A 13,317-nucleotide genomic window follows, 5' to 3' on the forward strand; every position below is an offset into this window, starting at 1 on the left:
GCCTGGTCTGTATAGTTATGCCAGCACTTTCTACAGTGCAGGAATACAGAAATTTCAAATTTCTAGCACTTGCAGGACTTTGATTTTGTACACAAGTGAAAGTTGTAGAAGTTTACAATGTTTGGCATTAAAAAGACAGGAAAAGTTAAAATCCTTAGAATTTGGTTGAGTTGGAATAAATAGTAAGCAGAAACTTGACATTTATCTCAAAAGGCATTGAAGAAAAATCAAGGCACAAATTTGAAAAACAATGTTGAATAAACAGTAAACCTCAAGTAGCTGTTGTAGGCCTCCATGCATGGGGTGGCAGTATTGCATCTCTGTCATATGCCCCCAACTCCAAGGTTTATCTTCATTGTCATCGTTTATCTTCCTGTTGGGTTGTCATTTGATTCTGTCTTGTTCTGGTTGAGGTCTTGCTGTAACATGGATGACATGCCAGGTGTTATATTTGTACATCAGCCAACCAATAAGTAAAATGCCACGTTTTGAAGTGTAGATACTTGCATAGAATCTCAAATTGTAAAGCCTTCAACCTTTTGACTGTAGGAACATTGGGTAAGCATATGATACCGTACAGCAGTTACATTTTCTTGTGATACTAAAGAGGTGACCCATTTAGGATACGACTGCAATTGCTGCACATTCCTGTGACAGCTCTATCGTGAGCTCCCCATTGTGGAAATTTGTGAAGACTCACTGAGTGTGTGGCCACAGATGTGAAGCCAAAGCTGTGAGATCAGTTAATTCACCCATAGATCAGAAATTAAACATCGGGCTGTGTAGTCTGTGGTATAACACACAATGTGGTGTGCACACCCAGCAATATATACTGCATTTACAAAGCAGAATGTCTGACAATGTTTCATATGAGATGAGATGTGACTGGTGTGGAGAGGGAAGAGCTAAATAGTGGTTCAAAGGTTTGAGTTATAAAGAAAGGCTGGATAGGCTGGGACTTTTTTCACTGCAGCATAGATGAGAGATGACTAATGGAAGTTTATAAAATCATGAGGGGTACAGATAAGGTAAATTGCAGGTATCTTTTCCCTCGGGTGGGGATTTCAAGACTAGAGGGCATATTGTTAAGAGGAGAGAGATTTAAAAAAGATATGAGGGGCAAATAGTGGTTCAAAGAGAGTAATGTTTTTGGAGGCCTTTGCAGGAAGAAAGGGGTATTGAAGCAAAGTGATTATGGGAGAGTTTCAAAGAACAAGTATATTGTTCTTTGAAATTACTGCAGTGAGATTACTGCTAAAGAGGATTAAACTCAACCAGAAGACTGTGGATTTGGGCAAAATGGAGAGATTTGAAAACAAATTGTGAAAGTGGGAGTAAGTAGAACTTGCCAGGGATAACGAGTATAGATAGCAAGGCATTTTTTAAAGTGACAACAGCAAGTCAGCATGGACAAATTGGATGGAAGGGTCTGTTTCCGTGCTGTACATTTCTATGACTCTGATATGCAATTGTGTCGTAGACCATGTCCGTACACACTCTATATGTTAAGCCTGAATGGCAGTGGGTCTATGAAACACCATTATAGAATTTCTGTGGATTGAATTATAAGAGTAATTCTTGAGTGAATGCTGATCTTGCTCAACCAAAAATAGGCGATTGTTAACACAATGTCATTGATTGGCAATAGCTGACCAAAAGAGGGAAATGTGTAGTATATCGTTTTTCAAAAAAAAATCTGTTATTGGTTGTGTAGGGCACAGTGGTGTTGTCAGAGTTATTATCTACTCCTAGATATTGATTGTGAAGTTTGACTGTTTGTTCTGTTTCGCAGTTGACCACAGGAATGTGGCTGAATAAGGCTTTCAAACATTGAGGATTAAAAGGTGGGAGGTAGTGGTAGTGATTTAAGATTCATGTGATTTTGTGTAAAATTGAGTACAGACAGCATTTTTTAAAAAACTAGTTAATGTTCTTTTGAATTTTATTTATTTAGGTGAGGAATTTCAATCTGAATATCGACAGCATTTTTTTCAAAAAACTAGTTAATGATCTTTTGAATTTTATTTGTATAGGTGAGGAATTTCAAACTGTTTCAATATTGTTGCTCTTTTCTTTTTTACTGTTGAACCTAGCTGGTTTACAGACAACAAACAGCAGTCGGGTTTTCAGCAATATATTGTGAAGTAAGCAGGTGCTAGGACTCAATTCAAAAAGGTGGTTTTGCCAGTTTTTTCTGGAGATGAGAGGAACTCTGCAGCAATTATATGTGCTGTCGCTGGAGGGAGAGGATGCCACCTTTTCTGGCTGGGACTGGATACTATCCTGCCTGTACAAGCCCAAGGCAGCAGCGCATTCCGTATTCTTTGCTCCCATCCACCCCATTTCTGTAAAATCTGATTCCCAGACCACTAAGCTCCGAAATACGACTTTTAAACATCTGTGAGCTGTTTTGCTTTGGTGATATGGAGTTTACAACTCCATGTATTGCCAGTGTGACAGGCCCAGCACCGGCAGTCTTGAATGATATTGCAGAATCTCTTCTGAAAAGGGTGTGTCTAATCCTGTGCAATGATAATTTGACACTGGGCTTGCATTGGGAGCCGCCTCTTATGCTCCTTAGCTGATTTGCTGCAGCAATCAGTTCATGCCACTCAACCAGAACAACTTTAAACCTTTGCATATATAATGTCTTGACATACACTGAAATTTTAAAATCTGAAATAGCTATTTCTCCAACCTTGGTAGCTTGCCAAAGTTTGGTGAAGGACTGTACTTAGTATTGATGTAGCCTACCAAAAGCAAGCAAAATTAATTGGCTTTTCAGCAATCCCTTTGAAGGCTGAATGTCCCTTCCAACTTCTGAAATGTACTCTGGGTCACAATCCTGTAACATCTGATGCTCTGTAAATGTATAATCTTCTGTGTTGATAATTAGAACTGAAGAGAAATACTTTCTGGTTGGTGCAGTTCCACCGGATTCTAACTTGGTTAAAGTAATGATAATTCCTGTGGCATTTTAATCACACTTTAACCTGTTAAGAGCATGCACAGGAATGTTACACAAATAAATGAATATGAACATCATGAACTCAGTGGAGTTTCAGACCCCATAGATTTTTTAAAAAATGTCTTTTATTGTTTTAGACGTTATTATGTGACTCTAGCTGAGATTTTGGACAACTACCTTGCCTCTGTCAATGTCACAATTAAAGTTACTTGTGGAACATGTGTCTCAGTTGCCTGAGTGCAGTCCATAATGATATTCCCTCTTCTTTTTGGATAAGTTTTGTTTTCTGCTCAGCCCCTCAATCTCACTGAGCTAAAACCAACTATTTATTCATGATTCTCTCTTGGGTCCCAGCCAGAAGGAGAGTTAGAGTTATAGTCTTTGAGCTGTACAACATGGAAACAGACCCTTCGGTCCAACACGTACATGCCAACCAGATATCCTAAATAAATCTAGTCCCATATTTGGCCTATATCCCTCTAAATCCTTCCTACTCATGTACCCATCCAGATGCCTTTTAAATGTTGTCAGTGTACCAGCCTCCACTGCTTCCTCTGGCAGCTCACTTCATTTATGCACCACCCTCTGAATGAAAATGTTGCTCCTTAGGTCCCTTTTAAATCTTTCCCCTCTCACCTTAAATCTATTCCTTCTCATTTTGGACCCTCCCACCCCTCACCAGAGAAAAGACCTTTAAAAATCTTTATAAGGTCACCCCTCAACCTTTGATGCTCTAGAGAAAATAATCCCAGCTTAATCAGAATCTCCCTATAACACAAAACTCCAACCCTGGAATTTTAAGATTTCTCATTTCTTACTTTATTCTGTGCAGCAGCACTTTGGAACATGAGCAGAATTTCTGTTAGAGTTAAAGTGTTTGCGTTGACCTGAGTGCATTGCTTTGTTCTGCTGGTGAGTACTGGAGACAAGAACAGGATTTGACCCTTTGTAATTCTCGGCGCGTAAACCCCAACATCAGTTAAACAACCAAATTTTGATGAATTGCAGTAATTCATTTATTCTTTGTATTTGATTAGTATCTTGCAAAGTAGTGAAACCAAGACAAAGAGATTCAATAACACCGGCAGCCTTGAATGATTTTTTGTCTTCCCTGAAGCCCACAAACAAACCTTTGCATGACCTCTGACTGAGATTGGTTAATTTAGCAAAGACTGGAGATTGAATCTTAGACTCCTGGTTCAGTGGCTCAGTGCCATTCCAGATAGTAGCTTTACAAAGGCATCGGGTGAGCTCAAGGACTGTTAAACTAGTCCAAATATTACTGGCATTTATTCTTTGCCATGTTTAGTTACAGATGAGTGGTGATCCACATTCCGTGACATTACAGCTATTCAGAAACTGATCTATAGATATTTGGAAGGCATATCGCTAAGAATTTACATCACTTTTTGTTAGACAACATGCATTTAACGTGAGAGGTTTGAGTACTATGTTCTGATTTTTGAAAAAATTAATGCCAAATAAGTTTTCTCTCAGGGTAAAAGATTTGTCTTATCCAAGAGATGGTAATGGGGTTGTTGTAGAGAAAAATGAGTGCTGAGTAAAGATGTTGCAAAGCCCGTTTCACCACCCTGCTAACTGCAGGCATATGTGTTGAAGTGATCACAAAGAGGAAGTGCAGGGAGGAGAGTTTGGAGGCGGAGTTGTGGGGTGGGGGGAAGTCAAAAACAACAGAGACTGAGACTAAGACAGGAAAGCTGCCAAATTCAGAAGATTTGGGCGGTCTGATCTGGGTTTGATATTTGTGATGCTGTCATTTCAAAAATATTCAGCCTTTCACAACAAGGTGTTATCAGCTCATTTAAATTGTAGGGCAGTCTTAGAATGACTCCAAATATTTAGTACTTTATGTAAAGGCTGCATTACAGATGCAGAAGTAACTTTCCAGCCAAAGGTTATAGTGCAATCTTACGATTACAAAGTGTACCTGAGTAACTATTTCTTCGTCCTCCTTCCCCCATGCACCTTGTAGAATGGACTGATCCAGGCTACCTTACTCCTATGATAATGAGCTCAGTGATGTAATAACTGAGTACACTAGACTGCTGGGCGGAGGGAGCAGTCTTTTGCATATTCAACGAAGGTGTGCTTGGAACACAAAAGTTCTCTCGGGTACTTGTGGCAGAGGATTCTTGATTCCTTTTTACTCCCAGAGTTTGGGAATGTCCACTTCAGGTGGAACTTGAAGAAAAACAACAAAAAAAGAAGCAGCGAATACTGGATAAGTTTGGGCGACCTTTTGGTTTTGTTTGTGGCTGAGAAAGCTTTTTGAAGTCAGGCCACAAATAAAAGGGGAGAAGTGCCAGAGGGAGTCCTCTTTTCACATACAGAGTTGTAGCTGAAGTTCTCATCGTGTTGCTTTTGGACCAAAGAGCTGCTGATGTCGATCGTATGAAAGATCCAGTGGCGAGATTTAAGGATTCTAGTTTTCGGACTCAAAGGGATTCACTTTTGTTTTGTCCCCACCTCACTTTTTACATTTTATTTTGTCCCCACCTCACTTTTTACATTTTATTTCACATTTGAAACCTTCTTGATTTAGCTTGATCAGATGGAGGTACAGAGGAGATCCATGACACCACCCCTGTCACCAGCGGCATTTGTCAACTCAACACAGTATTCCAGTGTCCTAGAGGGAAGATTCAAGCAGCTGCAAGGTAAGATTTTGATTCCCGCCTTTCCTTCTCAGGCACCAGCAACAGAGTGTGCATAATGCTGTGTTCTGTAAACATGTAGTCAAGAGACAGAGGTGCTGTACCTTTAAGCAGTGCCTGCCTGATTGAGAAATGAAGGGAAGTTGCTTGCTGTAGTTTTACCTCTTAGTTCTTGTCTGGCAATTCAGTTTCTTACTGCTTCAGTCTGTTCCAAGACTTCCATGTGTATGCTTGATGTGGGTCGAAGCGTGGGCAAAGAGTATTGTGGTTTATTAGTACTCCAGAAACTTATTTTCCTGTATCCTGTTTCAAGAGATCAGTGCAAGTAGTCTGCTCCCCATCGGAAAACTGGCCTTTGTGGGCTCCTTCAGCACTTAAATATGGAGACAGACTGAGTAAGCATGTGGGACTGGCTCTTATGTGTTTGCATAATTGCAGCCATTTTTTTAATATTGTGCTGGAGCTGCTAGTTTATGATGCTGAAAAACTCGGTATGATCATTTGCTTGATTGAATGAATAGGACAAGTTTAATTATTTGGGTTGCTGACTACTTTAAATTTCCTCGTCTGAAATTGGTAATATCAGACAATGCTGTTTTGACTTGGCTTGCACATCTGAATAGTGGAATTTTAGTGCATGTAGCATCACAAACTGTAATTCTGTCAGTTCCTGGAGTTTGATTCTAGCTATGTTATGAAATGCAGTTAATAGACAGAGGACCGTGCATGTAACATAGAATTTTACAGCACAGTACAGGCCCTTCACCCCTCGAAGTTGTGCCTACCTGTGAAATTAATCTGATGCCCATCTAACCTACACCGTTCCATTATTATCCATATGTATGTCCAATGCCCATTTAAATGCCCTTAACATTGGCGAGTCTACTACTGTTGCAGACAGGCCGTTCCACACCCCTACTACTCTCTGAGTAAAGAAACTACCCCTGATATCTGTCTTAAATCTATCACCCATCAACTTAAAGCTATGTCCCTTTGTGGTAGTCTTCACCATCCGAGGAAAAAGGCTCTCACTGTCCACCCTATCTAACCCTCTGATTATCTTATATTTCTCGATTAAGTCACCTCTCAACCTTCTTCTCTCCAAGGAAAACAGCTCAGTCCCTCAACCTTTCCTCGTAAGACCGTCATTCCATACCAGGCAACATCCTAGTTAATCTCCTCTGAACCTTTTCCAAAGCTTCCACATGCTTCCTATAATGCAGTGACCAGAACTGCACGCAATACTCCAGACGTGGCCTTACCAGTGTCTTGTATAGCTGAAGCATGACCTCGTGGCTCCGGAACTCAATCCCCCTACCAATAAGCGCCAGCGCATCATATGCCTTTTTTACAACCCTACCAATGCCTCTGTACTTGACTGTTTTTGAGCTGTAGCATTCATGTTAGTAATGCCAGTTGCGTTGTGTCAGTATTCCACAATGAGCTGCACCCATAAATAAACTTACTGATGCACTGCATCTGGATGAGTGAGAGAACATGTTTGACATGTTGATTCCTTCCCTACTATATGCTCTGTTTCACAGACTTAAAATTACTGTAAGTCATGAAGATCTCTGAATTAAAGTTTATGGTTTGATAAATAATAATACATGTTGCAATTTTGATTTACCCTTTGATAAAGCCTCTTAGAGATGATGATATATGCAGGTTTTATTTTGCTGGGTACAATTTGTGATTTATTATTTCCCCTTATCCCAGTCTGTAGTTTACATTTGTTAGCCCTCTTAATAACAAAATTGCTTACATTTATTTAACACCTTTAACAAATTAAAACATGTCAAAGTGCTTCACAGAAGCATTGCCAAATTAATGTGACACAGTTTTGTATGAGATATTGCAGCTGTTCAACAGAGGTTTGGTAAAAGGACTAGATTTTAAGGAACATCTCAAATGAGGTAAGAAGGGTAGGGAGGTAAAGACATTTAGGGTCAGAATTCCAATGTTTAAAGCCTTGGCAATTGAAGACAATGCCAACAGTGGTGGAGTGATTTTGTTGTGGAAAAAAAGCTAAGAATTATATAACTCATCTTCTAACTCCCCCATGGCTGCTCAGCCATCACAATGCCAAGGACACAGGTTCATTTCCTTGCTCGGGGCGCTGCCTGTGTGGAGTTTGCATGTTCTCCCCATATTGGCGCGGGTTTCCTCCTGTGCTCTAGCTTCCTCCCACAGTCCAAAGATGTGCAGGTTATGTAGATTGGCCATGCTAAATTGCCCAAAGTGTCCAGGGATGTGCAGGCTAGGTGGATTAGTCATGGGAAATGCAGGTTAGTGGGTGTGTCTGGTTGGGATGCTCTTTGGAGGGTCAGTGTAGACCTGATGGGTTGAATGGCCTATTTCCACGCTGTAGGGATTCTGTGTTTGAGAAATATATTTTCCTGGATGAATGCAGCTCCAGTAATACTTAATCTTAACACTATCCAGTGATGCACAGATCCTATGAATGAATTTTTTTAAATTGTAAGGAACACGGATTTTGGAGAGATGTAGAGACCAAGGAGGTTACAGAAGTATGAAAGGGCAAGACCATGCAGGGATTTGAAAACAAAGTCTGAGAATTTTAAAATCAAATAATTGATGGAATAGGGGTCAATATAGGTCAGGAACCTTTTGTAAGATATATCTGCAGTGATGTTTTGAATGATGTCAATTTTTTAAAGTGCAGTTAATGTGGGGCTGACTAGGAAAGCATTGGAAAAGTCAGGTCCAGAGGTGGTAATGATCTGGATGAGTGTTTCAGCTAAAGTAAAGGCAGAGCTAAGTAATGGTTTGAAAGTGCCATTAGGTAGTCTCGCTACTGGATTGGATATAAGAGTAGAAACTTGTCTCAGGATCAAAAACAAAACTTAAATTGTAAAGAGACTGGTTTTCCTTGGAACATTTTCCACAGAGGGCAGGAGATGACATCATGGCTGTCCAATCACTACTTATACCAATCAAGTAAAATGACAAATTAGAGATGTTGGAGAAGTCGAGTGAGTTGAAGTAAAGCTAGATGTTTTCAGTGTTTGTGTGGAAAATAATGTTGCATTTTCAGATGATGTTGCAGAGATGGTAACATATAGATGAGTAATGGGCAAACGAGGAAATGTAACATTGAAAATATAGATAAATTAAAAAATTTAAAAAAAAAAGGTCTTTTAGTATAGGCAGACGCTGAACAAGCTGCTGCAATTTTTGTTGGAGCGTTGGAGGCTGAGAGGTGACCATTAACAGATTTACAAAATCAAATTTAAAAAGTTTGATTTTTTTTTAAAAGAGTACATATTTGTTGCAGTGCCTTCTTAACAGAGTAAATGGTCATCTGTTGCTTTTTGCAGGGAAGACTTAAGTAACCAGTCACTGCTGTACAAAGTAAGTCATCTCTTTGCAATTTGTTTTGAGATGTTTCTGAGAGACCTAAGGTTTCAGTGCACTGTGTAAGTCTTTTAATTGTCAGGAAAATGAAATTACAAAAGAAAATAAAGATATTGTTTCATTTCCACTATATGACCATACTTTTCCTGGTTTCTTTCCCCTTGCCTCCTTGAGCTGCTTACCCAGCAACATACGTGCATTAAGAATTCTTAAATAGCTTGTGTTGTGGAATGTCTTTTTAGCTGTAGATAACAGACTAGTGGTGCTTCGGGGCACTTATGAGTTTTCTGGATGGCACATGACATTCAGAATCAGTAAATACAGCTTTGTACACACATTATTGATTGTAAATGCTGTGTGAGATCAAAAAGCAAGCAGCTTAACCCTTTCATTACATACTCTTGAGTAGGCTTAATAAGAGATTTTCCATTGACAGCTCCCATATTGTGGCTGCTTGTGATATTTACTATAACATCTGATTGTAACTCACAACATTTATAGAAATTGCTCAGATAATTCTCCGTTTGCTGTTTTCATTGATAAAATGCAAAGTACTGAAATTACATTGCTGTAAATCATTATGTATGAATGCATTAAGCATTTATGTATTCAGATAGCAGCATTTTGAGATCCAACTATAATGCTTATTTGCAAACTGTCCCTCCACTAGTTGGCAGTTAGTTAGGGCGGTGTTCTTATATCATTAAGTGATTAACGTGAGTTCTCTATTAGTTTACCAATGACAAGTAGATCTCATTTTTTAAACAAAAGTTCTTCATTGCAGCTAATCTTCCTGATTCACAAGTATAGTTTGTGTCTTGTTGCCAGCTTGGAAGCTGCTGCTAGCACTTATCTCGTGGTAAACCTGAGGATAAATTGGCTGTCAAATCCTGGAAGAGGCATGGTAAAGAAGCACAAGACTAGCCTTAGCATTATGAAACTGAGCTCTGAGAGTAGACTTGAGGAGGTTAGGGTTCTCAATCTTGAAAAGACACAAAGAAGTGATTTCATAAACTTGATTTCAGACCAAGCCATGATAATTGGGCAACGGATTAAAATGAGCAAAATGCACATGATTGCACATGTTTATTTTTCCTCATTTAAAGAATACCCTTTTCTTCATGTAAAATCTAAACCATGTGTGACAGACAGTTTGATCACAGAGGGCATATCATAGGAGTCCAGTCTTGCCTTCGTCTGAAATTCTCACAGTAATTTTCAGTGGATGAATATTGTTTCTGGGAGACATCCAGTGGCAGAATTATTGATGAGGACATCATGAAGGGTGGTCATCCCTCCCACCTCACATTAACCATTGAAAAAGTAGCATTGACGAACCGTTCCATTTTCCTTCAGGATTTTTTGTCACCCACAATGACCTCCACGTCTGGCTACTTGCCTGACCTGTTCCCAATTTGTCCTTAGGACCAGACAGGTTGGTATGACATTCTACAGGTTTTAGCTTTGTTCCCTTCTTACAAATTCGGCTATCCCTTGAAGTTTACTCTTCTACTGCCCTCTCCATCCCACTTCCATCATCACTCCTGTTAGCTAATCTTAGCTTTGCAGCTTGATATACCCTGAAACAAAATTATGCAGAAGTGTGTTATGATGTCAGCATGGATCAGAAAAAGAAATTGAAAAGGTTGCAGTTGTGACCAACGGTACAACTAGGTGGAGCACCATGCATGTATGCGCAACATTGTACCAATGAGAAATTACTTCACTTCTCAGTTTAGATCAGTCCTGGTACTGATCAAATTTACTTCGCAACGTCAGTCTTCAACTTGTTACGGTTTTCTACCTGTAGCATTGTTTTGCCAAAAAGAATTTACCATTCAGTCCCTGCTTTCATGTTTTATAGCTGCATTGGGGTTACGATTTAAAACAAATTTGTAGTGATTGGAACCAGATGGATCCTGTTGACTACGAGATCCTTGATTGGGTTTGTTAACCTGGCTGACCAATATAAAAAGGGCACTTAGTTTCTCCTCAGTTGAGGGGACTGACTCTGAGCTGGCTGGCCAGAGTCAGTGTACTGCGCACAAGGAAATAAAGGGTGTCTTGGTGACGGGATACTGGCCTTTGTACAGATGTTTCAAAATTTAAGTTAAAAATCATATAGCACCAGGTTTGTTTGGAAGTACTAGCTTTCAGAAGGCTGCTCCTTCATCAGGTAGCTCGTGGGTTAGAATCATAAGACATATTTAAGTCAAACTCAACAAGATATTGGGAGAAGACAACACACATGCACTAACTAGCGTGGCACAGGAGAATTATGAGACATAAACAGGGATATAATTGGGATGCAGCAGCAGTAATGGAAAAACAGCACAAATGTTAGCCTATGCATTTATAAAGTACTGCATCTAAACTAGCTTAACAACAACCAGACTCAGTCTCGTTTGATTTGAAGCGCAGAACTCCAACATATATTTTCACCATCAGCCAGTTAGAATCAAACACAGCTTGGGCGCACTCCGACATGCTGGTCATATTAGCTAGCAAAACACAGTTTTAAAAATTAATTATGGTGTTTATCATGGTGGAAAAATTACAGTCATAGAGTCATACAGCATGGAAACAGACCCTTTGGTCCAACTAGACCCTGCCGATCATGTTCTAAAACTAAACCAGTCTCACTTGCCTGTGTTTGGCCCATATCTCCAAATCTTTCTTATTCATATAATTATCCAAATGTCTAAAACGTTCTAACTGTACCTGCATCCACCACTTCCTCTGGTAGTTCATTCCACACATGAACCATTCTCAGTGTTTAAAAAAAGCTTGCATCTCCTTTCCTTTTTAAAACTTTCTCCTCTCACCTTAAAAATATGCTCCCTGGTTTTGACACCACCCCCGCCCCACCAAAGACCTTGACTGTCTTGTTTCTCTTGCTGCCAGTCATTGTAATGTAGATGGACATGCAGCCAGTCCTTCGTCCCTTCTCCTCTTTCCCCATATATAAACAGTATCATGCAAAGGTTTCTTATTCACATAATCACTCTGAGTTAAGCAGTGCTATTTCCTCATATACTTGGGTGGCATGGTGGCTCAGTTGTTCGCACTACTGCCTCGTGGAAACTGGGTTCAATTCCAGCCTTGAGTGACTGTGTGAAGTTTGCTGAGTGCTCTGGTTTCCTTCCAAAATATAAAGATATGCAGCTTATGTGGATTGGCCATGCTAAATGGTCCATTGTGCCCAGCAATGTCCAGGCTAAATGGATTAGCCATGGGCAATGTAGGGTATCAGGGACAGGTTGGGGGTGGGGGGGGGCTGTTCCGAGAGTTGGTGCGGAATTGGTGCCAAATGCCTCTTTCTGTACTATAGGATTCTCTGATTCTATATTCTCTACCACAAATCCAGTTATCAAACAGCCACACTTTGACTTTATGAAGACGATCAGGTTGCTTTTTTGTTTGCGTTTTGGAATCTTACCTTATTATTTTCAGTAAGGAGGATACATTCTGCAATATATCCTTTGTACAGGGATGTGCAAGGCAGGATTTGGGTACCAAGCTCAATTTGTAGTCTGCGTGATTTTCCATCTACATAGGTTGGTGTACATTAATCATGTTAAAGCACCTGAAATCCAATACTGCGTCCCCTGCTGTTTGAATGTCTATTCTCCATTGGCTTTCAGGGACTTTAGGACATAGAGTCATAGCGATGTACAGCACAGAAACAGACCCTTCAGTCCAATTCGTCCATGCCAACCAGGTATCCCAACCTAATCTAGTCCCACTTGTCAGCACATCCCTCCAAACCCTTCCTATTCACATACCCATCCAGATGCCTCTTAAATGTTGCAATTGTACTAGCCTCCACCACTTCCTCTGGCAGCTCATTCCATACACGTACCACCCTCTGCAGGAAGAAGCTGCCCTTTAGGTCCCTTTTATATCTTTCCCCTCTCACTCTAAACCTATGCTCTTTACTTCTGGACTCCCCCACTCCAGGAAAAGACTTTGTCTATTTATCCTATCCACACCCCTCATAATTTTATAAACCTCTATAAGGTCACCCCTCAGCATCTGACGCTACAGGGAAAACAGCCCCAGCCTTTTCAACCTCTAGCTCAAATCCTCCAATCCTGGCAACACCCTTGTAAATCTTTGCTGAGCCCTTTCGAGTTTCACAACGTCCTTCTGATAGGAAGGAAACCGGAATTGCACGCAATATTCCAACAGTGGCCTAACCAATGTCCTATACAGCCGCAGCATGACCTCCCAACTCCCATAAGAAGGCTTATGCCCGAAACGTCGATTCTCCTGTTCCCTGGATGCTGCCTGACC

General features: G+C 40.3%; 1 protein-coding gene across 4 annotated transcripts in view; it reads left to right on the plus strand.

Moving 5' to 3' along the window:
* LOC122543854 (spectrin beta chain, non-erythrocytic 1-like) overlaps positions 1-13,317 on the plus strand; it is a 300,189-nt gene that overhangs the window by 109,504 nt on the left and 177,368 nt on the right. Inside the window, exon 1 of one of the 4 annotated variants that reach the window (XM_043682690.2) lies at positions 5,041-5,646. The exons of the other annotated variants lie outside the window; for them this stretch is intronic. Within the exon in view, the coding sequence (XP_043538625.2) occupies positions 5,541-5,646 (106 nt within the window). The 5' untranslated portion in view covers positions 5,041-5,540. Of the gene's footprint in view, positions 1-5,040; positions 5,647-13,317 lie in introns of those variants that run through there. 4 annotated transcript variants of the gene reach the window in all.

The sequence above is a fragment of the Chiloscyllium plagiosum genome, unplaced genomic scaffold (assembly GCF_037043375.1).
Source record: "Chiloscyllium plagiosum isolate Xiang-an unplaced genomic scaffold, Cpla_swu_hap1 HiC_scaffold_46, whole genome shotgun sequence".
NCBI lineage: Eukaryota > Metazoa > Chordata > Chondrichthyes > Orectolobiformes > Hemiscylliidae > Chiloscyllium > Chiloscyllium plagiosum.